Source organism: Cetorhinus maximus, chromosome 8, assembly GCF_964194155.1.
Source record: "Cetorhinus maximus chromosome 8, sCetMax3.hap1.1, whole genome shotgun sequence".
NCBI classification, from domain to species: Eukaryota; Metazoa; Chordata; class Chondrichthyes; order Lamniformes; family Cetorhinidae; genus Cetorhinus; species Cetorhinus maximus.
The window spans coordinates 110,884,120-110,901,090 of NC_135886.1; the positions used below are offsets into that span (position 1 = coordinate 110,884,120).

Below are 16,971 nucleotides of genomic sequence, written 5' to 3' on the forward strand. Positions count from 1 at the left end.
CTGAGCTGTCAACCGGGGAGGGCAGTAATTTGGGGGGTGGATAGGAATGGGGGGAGTCATGGTGGGGTGCAGGGAAAAAATAAGCACCTATAATTTGTTTTAGTTAGTGGTTGTTTTTATTGACATTGTCTTTCCATTGTGTTGTGTGCATCGGTAGTGTTGAATGGAGACCTTTCATTAAATTATTGCAGTATTGCAAAATCCCATTAAAAAATGAATTTTAAGTTGTGATTTTCTCATTTAGTGATCAACAGTGTTGAAATTGCCGTGTAAAGTTAAATTATTTCAGCAGCCTCTAGATAATGGCTGGTCAGGCAATAATAAATGTGTAGAAGATGTTCCCTTTCAAGTTTACAACTTGATTTTCTGTCTTTTTTTTGTAGGACAATGATGGTTGGGCAGGTATACAGACTTTGTGACGATGATTTGGGTGCTTGTGCATCTGACCCAATTTACAGCTGATTGCACCTGTGTATAGACACAGTTGCCATGGAAACTGACAGCAATGAAGAGACAGCTGGAACAAAGGCTTTGTCTGCGGGCCGTGGGGAACTTGCCAGAGGGAACCAGGCCCAGGGAGCAGCTGTGCGCGCACCATCAGAGTGTACTGATGCCACTGATGCTGAACAGTCTTCTGGGAAGCTTAAGAAAACGGCATTCAAACTGTTTGGAGGAAGGAAGAACATTTGCACACTACCTAGCTTTTTCACAATAAAGAACAAAGGGCAAGTAAAGGGACCCTCTAAAAAGGGAATCAGCAAAAGCAAAACTCACAGTGGCATAAGTGAAGTGGTATTGGACATCAACCAGAAAGAAGGATCAGACACTGGATGGAGTGGATTTACTGATTCATCTAGTTGGAACTCTGCTGCAGCAAGAACCTTGTATGGCTCTAAAAGTGAGCACTCGGCACTTGATAGCAATGTAAACTCTGATTTCTATAAAGGTGAATCACTACAGTCAGAGAACTCTGAATGTTTGGCTCAGAAGCGGAGCACGGACAAGCCCTCAAGTGTGCGGAGGTCGAAGAAGGGACTGAGAGGCCTGTTTAATAGTATCAGGCGTCACAAAAAGAACAAAGCTGTTGATTCTGCTAAAGGAGATTCTTTGGACAGCAACCATGCTGCTGCTGATTTTGCACATACGGAACAAATGACAGCAGGAGAGGAGGGAGTGCGGGCTGATGTTAAAAAGGGCTTGGTGGAGCTAAATCTAAAGCCTTCCTGTAAAATGAACCATTCAGGGACTGGTGATTCAATAGATAAAACTGGGACTGCAAATAGGATAAGTTTTTCATCTGAATCATGTGCTATTAAAACAGAAAATACATTGAAAAATAAGAGAAGTGACTTTGAGACATCTGGTGCGGAGGTAAGAAAAGTCAGCCCAGTTGAAATTAAGACATTAAATGGGAAGGCAGGTGCTGCTATTCTTAAAATGGACTCCAGTTTTGGTAGCATGCCAGATATTATAAAACCTAATTGCATAGACCACGATCCACCATCAGTGCATTCTTTTGATCATATCAGCTTGATTTTTGGTGACGTGACCTCACTGAAGAGCTTTGATTCCCTAACAGGCTGTGGGGACATTACTGCTGACCATGATGATGATAGTATTGCTGAAAGTACGGTGTCTGGTGAGAGGGGAAGAACAGCTGGGAAACGAACTTCGTGTTTGGTTACTTACCAGGGTGGTGGGGAAGAAATGGCAACTCCGGATGAGGTGGATGATGAATACCTGAAAGCACTGTGGGAGAAAGCTACAGTCTACGACAGCAGTCAGAATATAGCAGAAGATGGAGGTGAGTGCCCGAGATCGCCCAGTGAGGTTGAGCACTCTGCCTTGCATATCAACCTGGCAGATCCTTGTGTTCTGAGAGGAATCACAGATAGTGCAATCAACAGCAGTGAACTGGTGACGCCTCAGAGCGACCACCAGGAATCGGCACCAAATAGTGACGAAGGTTATTACGACTCCACTACCCCAGGACATGATGAAGAAGGGGGAGATAGCATCAGCCAAAGCCAAAATGAACGGCTTCCAAGGGATAGCTATAGTGGGGATGCCTTGTATGAACTCTTTGTCGAGCAGAATGATAGCCTCATGAATTCTCCTCCGAGTGACAAGCAGTCTTTAGAAACAAAGTCACCTTTGGGAACCTCATTTACGTCCATTTTAAATTTAGCTGTGCCTGGGGATATAAATGTTTCTTGTATCCCAAGCAAACAAAGTATTCTGCTTCCTTCAGGACAAGAGAAATTTGATTTTATTCAGCAAGATGAGATCAGATTAGCCCACTTGCAGCAACTGACCTGTTGGGAACCAGGTGAAAAGACAGCACTTAAAAAAGGCTTGGCCTTTCAAGAAAAGGAAATGTTCCTTGGTGATGTGCACAATGCTGAACTGAATAACATTGATGCAGAAACTGTCAGTATTATTGCCAAAAGCCAGCAAGCTGGTTTGTGCACAGAGCCACTTGTTTCACATAGTCTGAGCAGAAATGGGAAGGTGAAAGATGATTACATGCCAGACACAGCTGATGAGCAGAATTGGACAGATCTCCAGGGATCTAGCTGTCTAAAAGAAGCCAATAATAAACACATTGGGTGCCGGCAGAGTGTGTGTGGAAGCTACAGCATTACAAAGCTTCACAATAAAATGTCAGGGACAAACTACACGCAAGAATACAAAAGTGAAAAATGTGATAAATGGGGACAACAAATGAAAGACGGTGAGAATCAAGGTTTGAAAAATGTAGTTTCGGATAGTACAAGTGTCAAAGGGGCAATTGATGATTCCTGTAGAAATGCCTCTGCCTGTAACGTAGTGGAAATAGCTGAGGGGAAATGTGAACAAGCTATCAATTACTCACAGGCTTTAGTTGAATTCACAGCTAATAGAAAACTTTATCCCAATCTCTCTGATAGTCTTGGGAGCTCTGATTCGAATTCTCAATTCACACAGGATATACATGCTCTTCCAGCGATGGTAACATTTGATGTTGTTGATGTTGAGAATGAGGAGGAGTGTGACCAGCAAAGTGAAATGGTCACTGATGAGGAAATTTCTGCATCTTATGAGGCCTTTGATGCCAGTTACATGGAGAAAGATCTTTATCACCACTGCGATAACAGAATGTTTCATATATGTGCCCAAAATTCCTTCCTTGGCAATTGCTGGGGTGCTGCCAGTCTTCCACGCCACGTTAGCCTTTATAAATTAAGTCCGTCGTTGCCAGCTCCGTTATCCCTTAACAGAAGGAGCAGGTCCCTTGACACAGACAGCTTGGAATCTGAACTCATTGATTTGTATCTGTCAAAGTTCACTGCAGCATCAAAGAGTGCCCCACAGTCCCCTGATGTTTTTCAGTATGAACAAGACAGTAAGAAGGGATCTGCTTCTCATTGGTTTGGCAAAAGAAGTGGTCATGCAGTTTCTTTGGAAACCCGGGAGACCGCAGACATTTCAAATTGCTTGGGGCGGCAGCTAGCTCAATATAAGGAAGAGCCTTTGTCTTCAGATAAACGAAACACAGCATTCAAGTCTTTCTGCCTTTCGGATACAAATTCAGGCGCACAGCACACTGGCCTGGGTGGAGATATGAGTTTACACTGTAAATCTAATTCTGTTATACTGACAGCTCAGAGCCAGCCAACTTCTAAAAGGCACCCGGAACCTGTAATTAACAATAAGATGCCTCACAATCCTAGAAAGTTGGTTAGACCCTCCCATCTACCATTGCAAAATGACAGTTGTGGGATGCAGGCAGGGACTGTTTCTTTTAGTTCTTCAAGAGAAAACACTAATGGCAAGCAGGCATATGTTTCATCTTCATTAAATGAAAGACAGGAGGATGATTTTTCCAAAACTGCACCCATGATTCCATATTCTGATTCTGTCTCTGAACTTAATGGTAAAGGATGTAGGGTTGTAGGGCTATCTCCAGCTTTATCTCCATTTTGCGCAAATAAAGCAGAAAGTCTGAAACGTGCCATGGATCCGACTGGACTTTACACAACTGCCAACAGTAGCATGTTTAAAGGGAGAAGTGACCTTGGAATGAAACTTCCTGTTGGGTGGAATAAAAACACTACAGTGGACATGTAGCATTTTAACAGTGTGAGGCAGGGAAGGTAGCTGGGGATTGGAAAATATTTACCTGATGTGTGTTTTTTTTTACATTACTGATTGTAAAGTCACAAAACATTTTTCGTATTCACCAAAGGCTTTGGATATTACTTTTTTTTTTAGAAAAAGGTATTAGTGTAGCACTATTTTTAAAATGTGAAGTGCATGTTTTTTAACTATCCGTAGATGTGGTAAAGTGGTTTATTATAAGAATTTCCACTACTTTGGTATAAGATGCTGCTTCTATACTGCCAAAGTATGGGGATTGTTGTGCTAAAATATACCAAATGTGACTGTTACCAGCTTGGAATTTTGTATTACAGTGCAAGCTTGATTTATTTGTACTTCTAGTATATGTGTTCTCAATTATCTACAAGAATTTCATGGGTTCCGAGCATGGTTTTGTATAAACCAACTAAAATGTAATTGAATGCAAAGTTGTTTTTTCATACAGATTGGGTTCTCAATCCGACAGAATAAATAGTCTGCATTTCCTGTACTTGATAGAATTTAATATTAATCCATGTCCATTTACCTCTGTTTGGATCCTCTGTGTCAGGGCTACCATCTTTCTCAAGAATATCTCCTTAAAATAACAGAATATAGACACAATTCACATTCTTAAGAATATGGCCACTTAAAATAAATGGACCAATGAGAAATGTTAGATTTGTTGTGTCAGATGAATCTGCTATTTGAAGGAAGTCCCTCCGTTATAACATAATTGCAGTTCCACTGTAAAGGGCTATACAGATTGGTGTCTAGAAATAATTGCTGTGGAGTAATTTAACTGGTGTTTAATCTTATTTAGCAAATACTCTGGCAAGAAATATTGCTTGTATATCAGGATTTGTATAAACTCCTAGATTAAAAACTCTTAATTTGAATTCCCTGATAGCCTTGTAGTGTACTTCCTGATACAGTACTGAATCTATAAATTATAAGATCCTCCATTTGATTGTCAAGTTACATACAAACATAAGAATTAGAAGCAGGAGTAGTCCACTTGGCCCCTCTAGCCTGCTCTGCCATTCAATAAGATTGTGGCCTCAACTTTACATTCCGCCTACCCCCAGTAACCTTTGACCCCTCCTGTTAGTCAAGAATCTATCTACCTCTGCCTTAAAAATATTCATTGACCCTACCTCCACCGCTCTCGAAGAGAAAAATATTCTTCTCATCAACGTCTTAAATGGGAGACCCCTTTATTTTTAAACTCAAACAGCTTTGGGGAGAGAAAGGATGGATATTGCCAAGAGACGCTGTTTGATTGTTATCCAGTCATTTCTGCTAGACAGCCTTTATCTGTGATGTCTCCTCGAGTTGAGCAATACTCACTTCCAATACTCACTGCCTAGTCTTGCTATGCATATTTACATGGTTAAAGTATTGGAGGGCTATCAGCCACTGTGGAACCATTCCTCAGCAAGACGGTTACAGACAACAAATATCTCTCCCACTTTAATTGACAACTAGTTTTACTATAACCAAAGTAATTATTCATTCAAGATAAATCAACAGTAACAAGAAACACTTAACAGAATAATGGGAAAAACACTACAAAATCTATATATTATATAAAACTGGTTAGAGTTCTACAATTGCTGCTAAATGTTGTGCGATATGGCTGTGCAGTGTTGTCATTGGGATTCGGGTGAAGTGTAACAGTAAATCAAAATGGGCCATGAGAAATATACAATTAAAATGATAGATTTTTGTGCCCTTTCAAACTTGGGTTGTGCCTAGAGACTTTGAGTCACATAACATGAGGTCAGTACTGTAGTTAAACAATTAAACAAAACCAAAACTTAACATTTTCTTGTTAAGTTTTACTTTGTGGCTGAAGGTTGTAATGCCAAGAGATAGTATAAGTTGGAAATTCAGAGTGAAATTTCAATGTCCAAACTTGATACAAACTGATAAATTTGTCTGTTTCTCTTGTTGCTGTTAAGTTTTTTTTAAAAAAAGGCTAGAAGGGCAAAAAATCAGCCTGGGTTCCTGCTGCACATTGTTATTTCAAAACTCATGCTTGGTCCCCTTGTGTATTTGGCTGTAGCTGCAACACCCTGCACATTTGAATAGCCTCCAGAACAGTCATTGCTCAAGCGTGCACGTGAAAATACTGGTGGATGACTAGTGCCTGTGGAAATCTACCTGGCATATGACATTGCCTTCAGCAGTGCAGGAGTTGGTGCATCTTCCCCTCTTACACCCCAAAATTTTATTATTTATCTTTACACCACAACTAAAATGTTGAGTAAAATGCATTGATATTTTAATGCAAACTGTTTACAGAACCAGAGTTTACTTGCTGTCACGGTCTTCATTCTAAATTTCTTCTCCCTTCCTAAATATGCAAACAAATCCTGGTGTATAGATCTCAATGCTGCTGCCCTTTATTCCATTCAACATTTGAAATAGTTGCTGGGTTGATGTGTGGACCTGATGGAAATTTTCCCATAGCACCATCTGTTCCAATTACAGTGCCACCTGAAATATATTAACACTTTCATAACCGTGGAAAGTCATGTTTTGCATAAGAGTAGAAATAGGGGCAATCGATTTCTCACAGAGGTTCACTATAATTGCTACTACTTTTCTTCCTCTGGTGGTTTGAATCCAAGATTATGGTAATTTGGCAGTAAATCTCAGCACAAATAATAAATCATAGAATGATACATCATAGAAGGAGACAATTTGGCCTATTGTGCCTGTGCTAGTTCTTTGAAAGAGGTGTCTAATTAGTTTCACTCCCCTGCTCATTCCCTGTGGCCCTGAAAATAGTGAAATTCATAATATGTCATACTGGACCATAATCCTTCCCCCAACAAGTGCATTATAACCCAAGACAAACTTAACTGTTCCATACAAGTAAACCAGTTGAAGTTTTATAGTTCTCTAGATTTCTTTATCCATAAATTGGTAACAACGCAGTTTTTCTTTTTCTCATTCTTTCTTTTCCCATCTCCATCCACATCCCTCCTGGGATATGGATCTGCACCTTTTATTCTTTTGAGTTGCTTTGCACTACAAATGGAGTTTCACTATATCTAAGTTTTGTGGAACGGTTTGAATAAGGACAGAACAACATTTTTTAAATATGATTTTTGACAGTAAGAAGGCATTCTCCAGCATAACTACCTGTAAAGGTTAAGATTTACAGTTTTTCCAGTAATTAATTCCTAATGTTACAACATTAAACTAGATTTCTGTGACCTCTGGTTTTTTATGGAAAAGTCATACGTAGTTATAAAGAATGATCAAGTGACCTCAGAGAATGACTTGTATTTCATAAGCAAAAACTTAGCATTATTTTCTGTGAAACTATTAACTCACTGAAATTTGGTGGGACTATTTTAATACTTGTTTTGTACATAAATTGATTAGCATTTTGCTTTGCTGTACCAAATATTGGAAATATAATAAGTGGAATCTAATTTGATACTGGTGTGAATTATTATAGTCAGATTTTTGCAAAAAGAGAACCTTTTTTGTGTATTTTGTATTCATTGATATGTTATTATTGGGAAAAATGGAACTCTTCCTCTTCCAGGCACCCATTATAAGGAACATGCATTCTTAAGTCAGGTAGATGCAGCTTAAAGCTCTTGGTGGTACTTCCTGCAACACCAACCTCAGAAGAACATCCTCTTATTACGTTGGTGACATTTTTCCTTTCCTGTCACCCTGTGAGCTTTGACATTACCAACTGATGTTGAGTTAGTGCTAGATTTTGCCTGTACTTGCAGACTGGACTGAGAGCAGACAAATTTTGTTGTTTGAAAGATTCTTACAGCTAGCAGACAGATGCTAAACTTGTCCTTGGATTAGTCTTTTAAACAAAAAAAAAATCTATGATCATCATTTTTGGAAATATCTAACCATACTGAGAAGACTGTTTCCTTTTTGACCTACATTGATTTTTATTTAGCATTTTGAAACTTATATAAGTACTCCAAATACTTAAATGTTTTACAAAATTGTGACGACCATTTTTTCCATTACCCTACATGATAAATATAGAAGTATCAACTTTGGGGGAGGGGGTGTTCTAAATAGATACTGAAGTGCATGAAAACGTCCTAAGCTCATGGAAGGACCCTGTCTCTACATTTGAATATGATGCTAACCTTGTTTTAAGCAGAAAAAACTGGAAATATGGAACAGGTCTGTTAGCAACTAAAAAGACAATGGGCAAAGCTTCTGCACCAGTTCTGGTGAAAGAGTTTCAATACAAATTGTTAACCCACCCTTTCTCTTTTTAGATGCGATTGACCCTGTATTTCCAACATTTACTGTGTTTACAAAGAATGCATTTTCAGTTTTTTTGATACCAGCCTTTCTTGCAAATTTGGGTATAATTTCATATTGCATGCTTTCTGTTGTGCACGATATGTATGTGCGTGTGTTCCAGCATCAAAGGTCCAAGTGGTGTGTCTCTTGCGTGTAATAAACGTACTGAGGTGCCTTAAGTAACAATGGGGTTAGTCACATCCATAAAACTGTTACTGTTGTCATCTTGGCCAACATTGAACACTGCTGGCTGTCTCTTGTACTGCTTGCATGTATAACATGTTCTATGGTAACTAAACATCAAGTGGTCAATGTAGCTACTTTCATTCAAATGATGCAGTGTACTTTTTGGTGTAGTGTGACCTGTTGTAAATATGTTGTACTGTACATAACAATGACCTTCATAGAGCGTGGAAATGCCTTTTATTTGTTGTAAATTGTATTAATATCATGCTGTTGTGCTCCAAATATTTATGGCCATTGTTATTCTTCCATTATCAAGTGTCTCTAATAAATGATTTACATAGTAATGTGTAAAAAGGAAATAAAACTCAACAATGGAGTAAAAAAAATCCTGTCTTATAGTATGATTTTGGTTTTCCTGAAGTCCTGATTTATAAGAGGTTAGGCTACTGTCACTAAGGATGCGATTTGAGTAGCTTTTTTGAGCTTATGAAGTTGAGGGATATTAATTTTATGGAATAGAACATGTACCATTTCAGGCAAACCTTGTTGACGTCAGTTTGCATCTGAGAAAGAGCTTCCATTTATGTAGCATGAAATGAAAAAAGGATATATTGAAAATACATCTGTTATCAGAATCTGGACAAGTTAGCGTTGGATGGAGATCATTTGTCAGACTGAAGAGACTGCAAATATGTTCAATTTTAGTATTGCAATTTTGTTTTAAAACTAGTTGGATGTAGGATATGGCTCCACCTATCCTGCTCCAACCTTTTCACCTTATTTATCACATCAAGACATTTTACTATCATGGCAGCTAATAATTTGAATTGTTTTAAATATATCTCCATATTGCAGTAATAAATTACATCTTTTAAAATAAAATTTAATTCTTTCACTTGCACGATCTGTGTCTTTATAATCCGTACAGTGGTTATTGAATAAGGAGCAGCTCCTGCAGCAGAGAGGAGCAAAATCATAGAGGAATGAACTACAAATGTCCAACAGATATAGACGTTACTTGTAATTTCTTAATTTTCCAACTCTACTGGTTCAGGCTGTGGGATAGTCCTGTGGCTGCTGGCAGATTTCCAGTAGCAAGTCCTTATGGCCTTTCTGTACATTTAAGGTTTGACAGACTGTTTGTTTATTTGGCTGTGCACATCACAAGCAAGTTTGCTATTCCCCGGATAGTCACACAAGCACTTTCACTTCAGTTTCATTCCTTTTCTGTATTGAATCAGCTGATATCAGCCAGCTCAGCAGATGGGATACTACAACTGGCCTATTGCCCTAAATGTCAAGGGGAGAAATCCACCAGGAATCCCGCTTCTGATTGCCAGCCTGCAACACTGGAAAATTTGCACGTGTATACATCGGGTCAGAACATAACTATCCCTTCAGTTGAATACTTTGCTAATATTGGCAAGGCTCATAAATAAAGTAGAATCATTCGGGCAAAGGATCAGCGGAGTGCCAACACCTAAGGATTGTATCCAGCAGGAAGCAATACTCAGAGGGGAAAACTTACTGCTGTTCTGCCTTTTAATTATTGTGGGTACTTTTATGGCTATTTCTCAAAGCATTTTTCCTGTTCTGACATGGAATGCATTGATTTGTCAGCTTTATTAGCTAATGCGTATTGCGTATTTTTCCAAGAATCTACCTAGTCCTTGTTGTACGAACAATTCTTCTGTACAGCTTGTGGAAAATTGACCCTCAATTTGTATGTTCCTATGTTTACTCCTGCCTTTCGTAGTTGGGATAAATATATATGGAAAAAGATGATTGCAATTCTGATGGCTGAGGTTTAAAAAAAATCAGACTGCACAGTTTGAGAGCAAGGATCCCATTTTTAAAAAACTCTTTTTACCTATTTTGAGTTTTTTGCTGGGCTTGATAGCAGCCAAGAAGTAGCACTTTGATATCATGCCTGGCTATTGCACATCTAGTTGCTGATTTTAATAATGGCTGGCAGTTTCTTACTCTGGATCAACCAAGGATAAATAGAGTCACATGAAGGGCTAATTCTGGGCTTTAGCAAATTATCAAGACGGGGACACTGCATATGATCCTGTGGCTGTGACTGGAATGACACATCTTGAGAGGAAAGTATCTTAAAACAGAAAGTCCTGAAATATTCCCCATTGGATTAGTTAGTAATTTAGCGAGTAGGGGAATTAAAGCAACCAGATTCCCCATGGGTTTATTCCTAGTCTGTGCTGAGTTTGTTGATCTCAGTGGAAGAAAGAGTGCTAAAATTAGCCTCGATATCCCTAAATAAGCAGGGGAACAATTCTGCCAGGTTTCCTCACTCCTGTTTTCTATTTAAGGCCTGCATCCAGAAAGTGTGTTTTGTGAACTGATGTTCAAATAATTTGTTAACGTTCATTGTCTAGGCTCAGTCAGAAAGAATGCTCACTGACACTATGCCATTCTTGAAGCGAGGGGAAAAATGCCTCTTGATAATTGCAACTCATCATCTGGTAGATAATGATTTAGCTTTTCATTCTAATTAGCCTTAAAGTACTGTGCTGCAGGACCTTACCGCATGAATAAAATCACTGGCACTGCTACATGACCCTTGCCTTGTAGCAGGTGGCTCTTTTAGTCTATACTTAATTTGGGAAAATTAAATTCTGAAGCAATTTTATTAGCAGTTGCATATAAGATGGCAAATTAATGTATGGAAAGCAGTTACTGATGGAGATTTTGAGGGAGAGCATTTTTGCCATTCTTAAGGATGGCAACGCCATCCGTCAATGCTGGAAAGAACGTTCTCAGCAACTCCTCAATAGTGAATCCACAGTGGCAACTGATACTCTCTGGTGTACCCCTCAGTACTCTAGTAAAATCCATGGGCGAACCATCAACAATGGGAGAGCTGCAACAAGCGATCAAACAGATGGAAAACAACAGCTTGTAGTCCTGATGGTTTTCCAGCCGAGGTCTTCAAAGCTGGTGGTGGTCCTTTGCTCACATCAAGAATCCCATGCACTCGTCCTATGGATTTGGAAGGAAAATGTTTAGTATAAAGGGTTAACAGAAGGCATATGCTAATGTATGACGGATGATGATGTACTACTGACATCAGTTAGCCATGTGTTAGATTCTGAGAGGTTGGAACACCATGCCTAGGAGCAACATGCCTACTCTGTAACCTGTTTAGATGTGAGCAATCTTCAGGTCGGCAGGCGTGCACAGGTGTTGGAGTCACGCCCGCCAACAATTAAAGGGCCACCTAAGGTCATTAAAAAGGCAATTGATCCAGATTTTATGTTGCCTGTGCGATTTTGCGCTCGTCACAGGCAAAATGGGCAGGCAGGCAGTTCACTTTTAACGAAACGGCATCCAAGGGTGGGATTAAAAAGGTCAGCAGTATTGCCATTGTGGGTAGTGAGGAAAAAGTTTGCTGCTGGTTCTTATTTGAACTTGACAGCTTGATCTCTGTTCTGAGCTTAAGTCTTAGCGTTTCTAGGCTTCATTTCAGGACTCATTGGTGTCTCCAAGGCCCCTAGAGGATTTTGACCAATAAGACCCTTCCAGGTGCCAGACAGCCTCCTGAACCCTGGTAATGGGGACTGTGCTCTCTGCTGGTGGCACCTCCTCTGAGGAGGAAGAGGGGCAGAAGGGAGAGGAGGCCAGGTGTCCTAATGCAGCTTCCAGGGGAGTGACCTGTGGGAGGAGACGTGGAGGCACAAGGGGTGCAGGGCCAGCAGGTAGTCCAAGGCAGAAAGGGCCGCAGATGACGCCTCTCTCCTGCTGCCAGGGTTTACAGGCAGCGATGCAGCTACCTCAACATGTCTGAGGTGCAATGCTGAAGGAGGGTCCACCTCTTCAGGGAGACGGTGACCTCCATTTGTCTGATGATTGGGCCTGAGATCAACTCCAACTGTGTGGGTGTACACCCCATGCCAGTGGCCCTGAAGGTCACAGCGGCCCTCAACTTCTATGTTTCCGGCCATTTCCACAGGTCAGTGGAGGATCATTGTGGAGTGTCCCAATCAGCTGTCCACAATTGCATCAAGCTGGTGACAGAAGCTCTGTTCAGGTGGGTAATAACATTTATTCATTTCCGTACGGACGAGGCCAGTCAGGCTGAGTGAGCCAGAGGGTTTGCAGCAATTGCTGGGATCCCCCGCATCCAGGGTGCCATCGACTGCACACATGTGGCCATCAAGGTGTCAGCAGGTCAGCCGGGTGCCTTTGTCAACAGGAAGGGATTCCACTCAATGAATGTCCAGATAGTTTGTGACCAGAAGACGCAGATTCTGCAAGTCTGTGCAAGGTATCCTGGCAGCTCCCATGACGCTTACATCCTCAGACACTCCCAGGTGCCAAAGCTGTTCTCTGCTCCAGCTCAACTGGACGGATGGCTGCTGGGTGACAAGGGCTATCCGTTGAAAAGCTGACTTATGATGAATCTCCGTTACTGAAGAACAGAGGCAAAGCAGCATTATAATAGGAGTCATGCTTCCACAAGGACGGTGGTAGGGAGGTCCGTAGGTCTTCTGAAGATGCACTTTTGATGCCTGGACAATTCATAGGGAGCACTACAATACCCTCCAGAGCGGGTGTCACTGATAGTGGGTGCATGTTGCGCTCTCCACAATTTGGCTCTGACAAGGAGGGTCCACTGGAGGAAGGGGATCTTGAGGCAGCTCTACTAGGCACAGATGATGAATCCAGTGGTGAGTCAGAAGAGGAGCACGGTGAAGACATGCAGGCAGACCTCTGGATCCTTCAGGGAGGCAGGGATGCCTTAATCCAATGCTTCTTCAGCTAGGCTGTCAAAGATCTGCTTCCACCTCATGCCAGGGGTGCCGCCTCGATCCAGATGTTTGAAGTGATTCTTTCCTTTGAACCCAAAGTCCACCCGGTGCCTGTGCAATGAAGTTTAGAGCCACTCACTTCCAGTATGAGATGCTGGTGTGCCCTGCACCTACAAAACAACTGAAACATACTCAGGTCATTAAGACAAAAGCAAAATTTATGTCATGTTGACACACATCAAATCAACATAACAATATATGGTGTTAATTACCACACCAGTAATCATATTAACAGAACATGGCAGAACAGAAGATCACCACCCCCCCCCACCTCCCCCCCCGCCCCACCACACCACACTCACTGGCAGTGGCATTGGAGGCAGCCTGCTGACTCTGCTGTCCTGTTGGCCTTGATGACCTTAGCAGTTGTCCTCTGGAGAGTGGAGCCTTTGCTAGCCCCGCCTGGGAGGGAACAGCCAGTGCCACGGCTGTCATCTCCCCAGTCATCCCAGCTTTATTGGATGCCATGGTCACTGGCAGAAGGGCGGAGGAACTGCTGCCATCATCCAGAGTACCCTGAGAGAAGCCCGCAGAGATGACAAGCAGCTCGTGCACCAATGTGAGGTTGCTTTGGACCTCCCTGCTCGCCATTGATGGATGGGCACTTAGTTAGGATACTGGGTGCCTCATCCATCTCCCACACGAGCCCTGACCACCTGAAACCCTTGTCTGTGTGAGGCCTTGCAGGCCTGAGCGCAACCCCAAGAACCCTTGATTCTGCCCCTGGAGCTGCCTCTCCTTGAGAGTTGCCACTTTCTCAATGGAGGAGGCAGTGCGCACGGCAATGAGGGTCAATGCATGGACTCCTCCACAACAGAGACCTTGGCACACATGCCCTCATAGATCTCTGCTCGATCCCCACCAAAATCCCGCTGGACATCCAGCATCTGCTGCCTAATGGATGATTCCCAGAGGTTCATCACCGGCCTTCGAATCAGCATCATCCTGGTTCCAGCAGCCCTCTGACTGCCGGCACCCTGGGAACCCTCTGCCTCCGCCTGCTCTTCACCGCTATGCACCGACATTCTAGACAACAATCTAATGCCCACTGAGGTGCTGCTATCTGCACTGGTGCTTGGTGCAGAGAAGAGGCATGACTCAGGTGAATCTAAAGCCCAGTGGTCCTCTGACATCAAGGGTGGCTCTTCAGGGTCCTGTGTTCATGGGCAAGCTGGTGATTCTAGGGGAGAACAACGACATGTCATTAGTTTAAGTCATCACACCGTCATTGCGCATGCCAAGCGCCCTGGTGAGACAATGGAGATCTGCATCATGGTGCCATCGTCTTTCAATGATCAAAGGGGACTCCAGGTTTGAAGCTCCCATTAATGATGAGACTACACAAGAATGTTTGCACAATCCAATTTGTCCACTCTCTACCTGCAGCACCATTGCAACCTGACAAACCCAACCCTCTGGGACACCTTGCAAGGCACATCTGAGTCATGGCCCTCAACCCGCAAGGCACTCAGGCCAAGCAGCCACCCCCGGTCACTGCCTTGACCGACGCCGGTGTCAGTGACAGGTGGAACTCAGACTCCAACACCCTTGAGCTCCACGGTGGGTGTGGGGGGGGGAGACAGCCAGCCCTTGATACTTCTCCACACTGACCCATACCAGCTCAGTACTCACCCTTGCCAAATGCAGCAGATCGTTGAACCTTTTGCGGCACTGCACCCATATGCACAGCACAACGTCGTGGCCCTTGACCTTGGCTACCACCGCCTCCCAGGCTTTTTGATCAGCTGCGGTGGCCTCCTCCTGTCATCCCTGGGTACTAGAGTGTCCCGCCTGACAGCAATGTCTTCCACAAGGACCACGAGGCACTTGTCCAAGAATTGGGGGATCGAGTGCCCACCCGACTTGCCCTCCTGCCTGACACCTCCAGCCCCTGGTAAGGCCATTGTTCGAATGAAATGGTTTCCTGGACAGACTCCAAACATTCTCCCCTGGTGGCCTTCAGGGAGCTGCTTTTGCCAGATTTAATGCGCCTGCCGGGTCACCATTGGACCCGGCGCCCAGCAGGCTCCCACCCCACCTCGGCTCTTCCCAACCATTGAGAAGATACGTTTCACGCTGGGCAGGCTTTAATTGGCCATACAGCGTGAAATTGCGTTTGCAATGTGACCGTGATTCCACATCCACTTCTGCTGCTGCCGACTTGTTGCACCCACCAAACGTGAAATTGAGGCCATAGTTTCATATTGTTGTTGAAAATGGGAATGGTATTCTTGGGGTAGTGGTGGTGGGGGAGGTGTAGTTTAAAGGGTTATCAGATGGGATATGCTAATATATGATGTAGATGATGGTGTACCATGTGTTAGACTCTTGAGAGAGAAAGAGGTTGGAATCATGCCTAGGAGCAACATGCCTACTCTGTAACCTGTTTAGAAGTAGTACTAATAAACAATTGTTAAGCAGATACCAGAGTATGCCTACAGTCTGCCTAAGAACCAAGACCCATGCCCAGAGTCTACAGAGGGACCATCTCAGAAGAAAAGAACTCCCCCATCCACAACTTCAGGAATGTGACGATTGTAACTATCTTCACGATGAGAGAAATACCACGCTGTAGAAACTATCAAGGTATTTTCCTCTTGTCCATAGCAGGGAAAAGCCTGACATGCATTCTCCTGGATCACCTACTTACTGTGGCTGTGGAAACCCTCCCAGAGAGATAATATGACCTTAGACCTTCAAGAGGAACTTCTGATATAACCTTTGTTGCCAGACGAATCCCAAAAAACTAACACCAGGAACTCTCCATTGCATTAATTGATCTGACCAAAGCATTTGATTCAGTAAATTACGTGGATTGTGCTCGGAAAATTTGGATGTCAAAGAAACATCATCACAATCCTGAAGTTGCATCATGATGATATGACTGCAACTGTCTTGAGTGGGAGAACTGGAATAATCACATTCAAAAACTTGACCAGGGCCAAGCAAGGTTGTGTGATAGCCCCCAACTATTAACAATCTACTTGACAATGGCTAATCATCTCATCAAAAATCAACTGCACTCTGGTGTTAGTATTAAATACAGCCTAAATGGAAAACACTTTAATCTCAGTTGCCTCTGTGCTAAAACTAAACTGACCGCCATAGAGATACATGATCTACAGTTTGCGGATGACTGCAATGCAGTTGCCCACTCTGCACCAGATTTGCCATCCTCGATCTCTTCAATTCTGCATATAAGAAATTCGGCCTGTTCTTGTATGTTGCCAAAACAAAACTCAACCCACCACCTGGTTAGCCAAATATTCTAGCTCCTATATATGTTGAAGGAGAGACTCTGAAATATGATGAGCACATTCTACACCTTGGCAATCACTTCTCAAAAGGCCATCATTGAAATATCTTCGTCATCATACCTGTCCCTCAGTTTGATGGGGATACCTACTCAGGATCGAGAGTTTCTGCCATGGGTTTTCATGTGACTGAACAGGTCAACTCTGAACCCTCAGATCTTTGGGCACATAAGGCATGTTGCTTCACAAGAGAGTGGGATTTGGAGTGCAGGATTTGC

The 16,971-nt window shown here is 42.6% G+C and overlaps 1 protein-coding gene across 2 annotated transcripts in view; it reads left to right on the forward strand.

The window, feature by feature from the left end:
* The window catches only part of amer1 (APC membrane recruitment protein 1), a 35,455-nt gene that overhangs the window by 10,161 nt on the left and 8,323 nt on the right, over positions 1 to 16,971 (forward strand). The window contains exon 2 of one of the 2 annotated variants that reach the window (XR_013577358.1): positions 384 to 6,125. Coding sequence is in view for 1 of the 2 variants with exons in the window: in XM_078547437.1 (XP_078403563.1) it covers positions 490 to 4,110 (3,621 nt within the window). In the remaining variant the exon portion in view is untranslated. Of the gene's footprint in view, positions 1 to 383; positions 6,228 to 16,971 lie in introns of those variants that run through there. The other variant, XM_078547437.1, reaches the window with a different exon arrangement.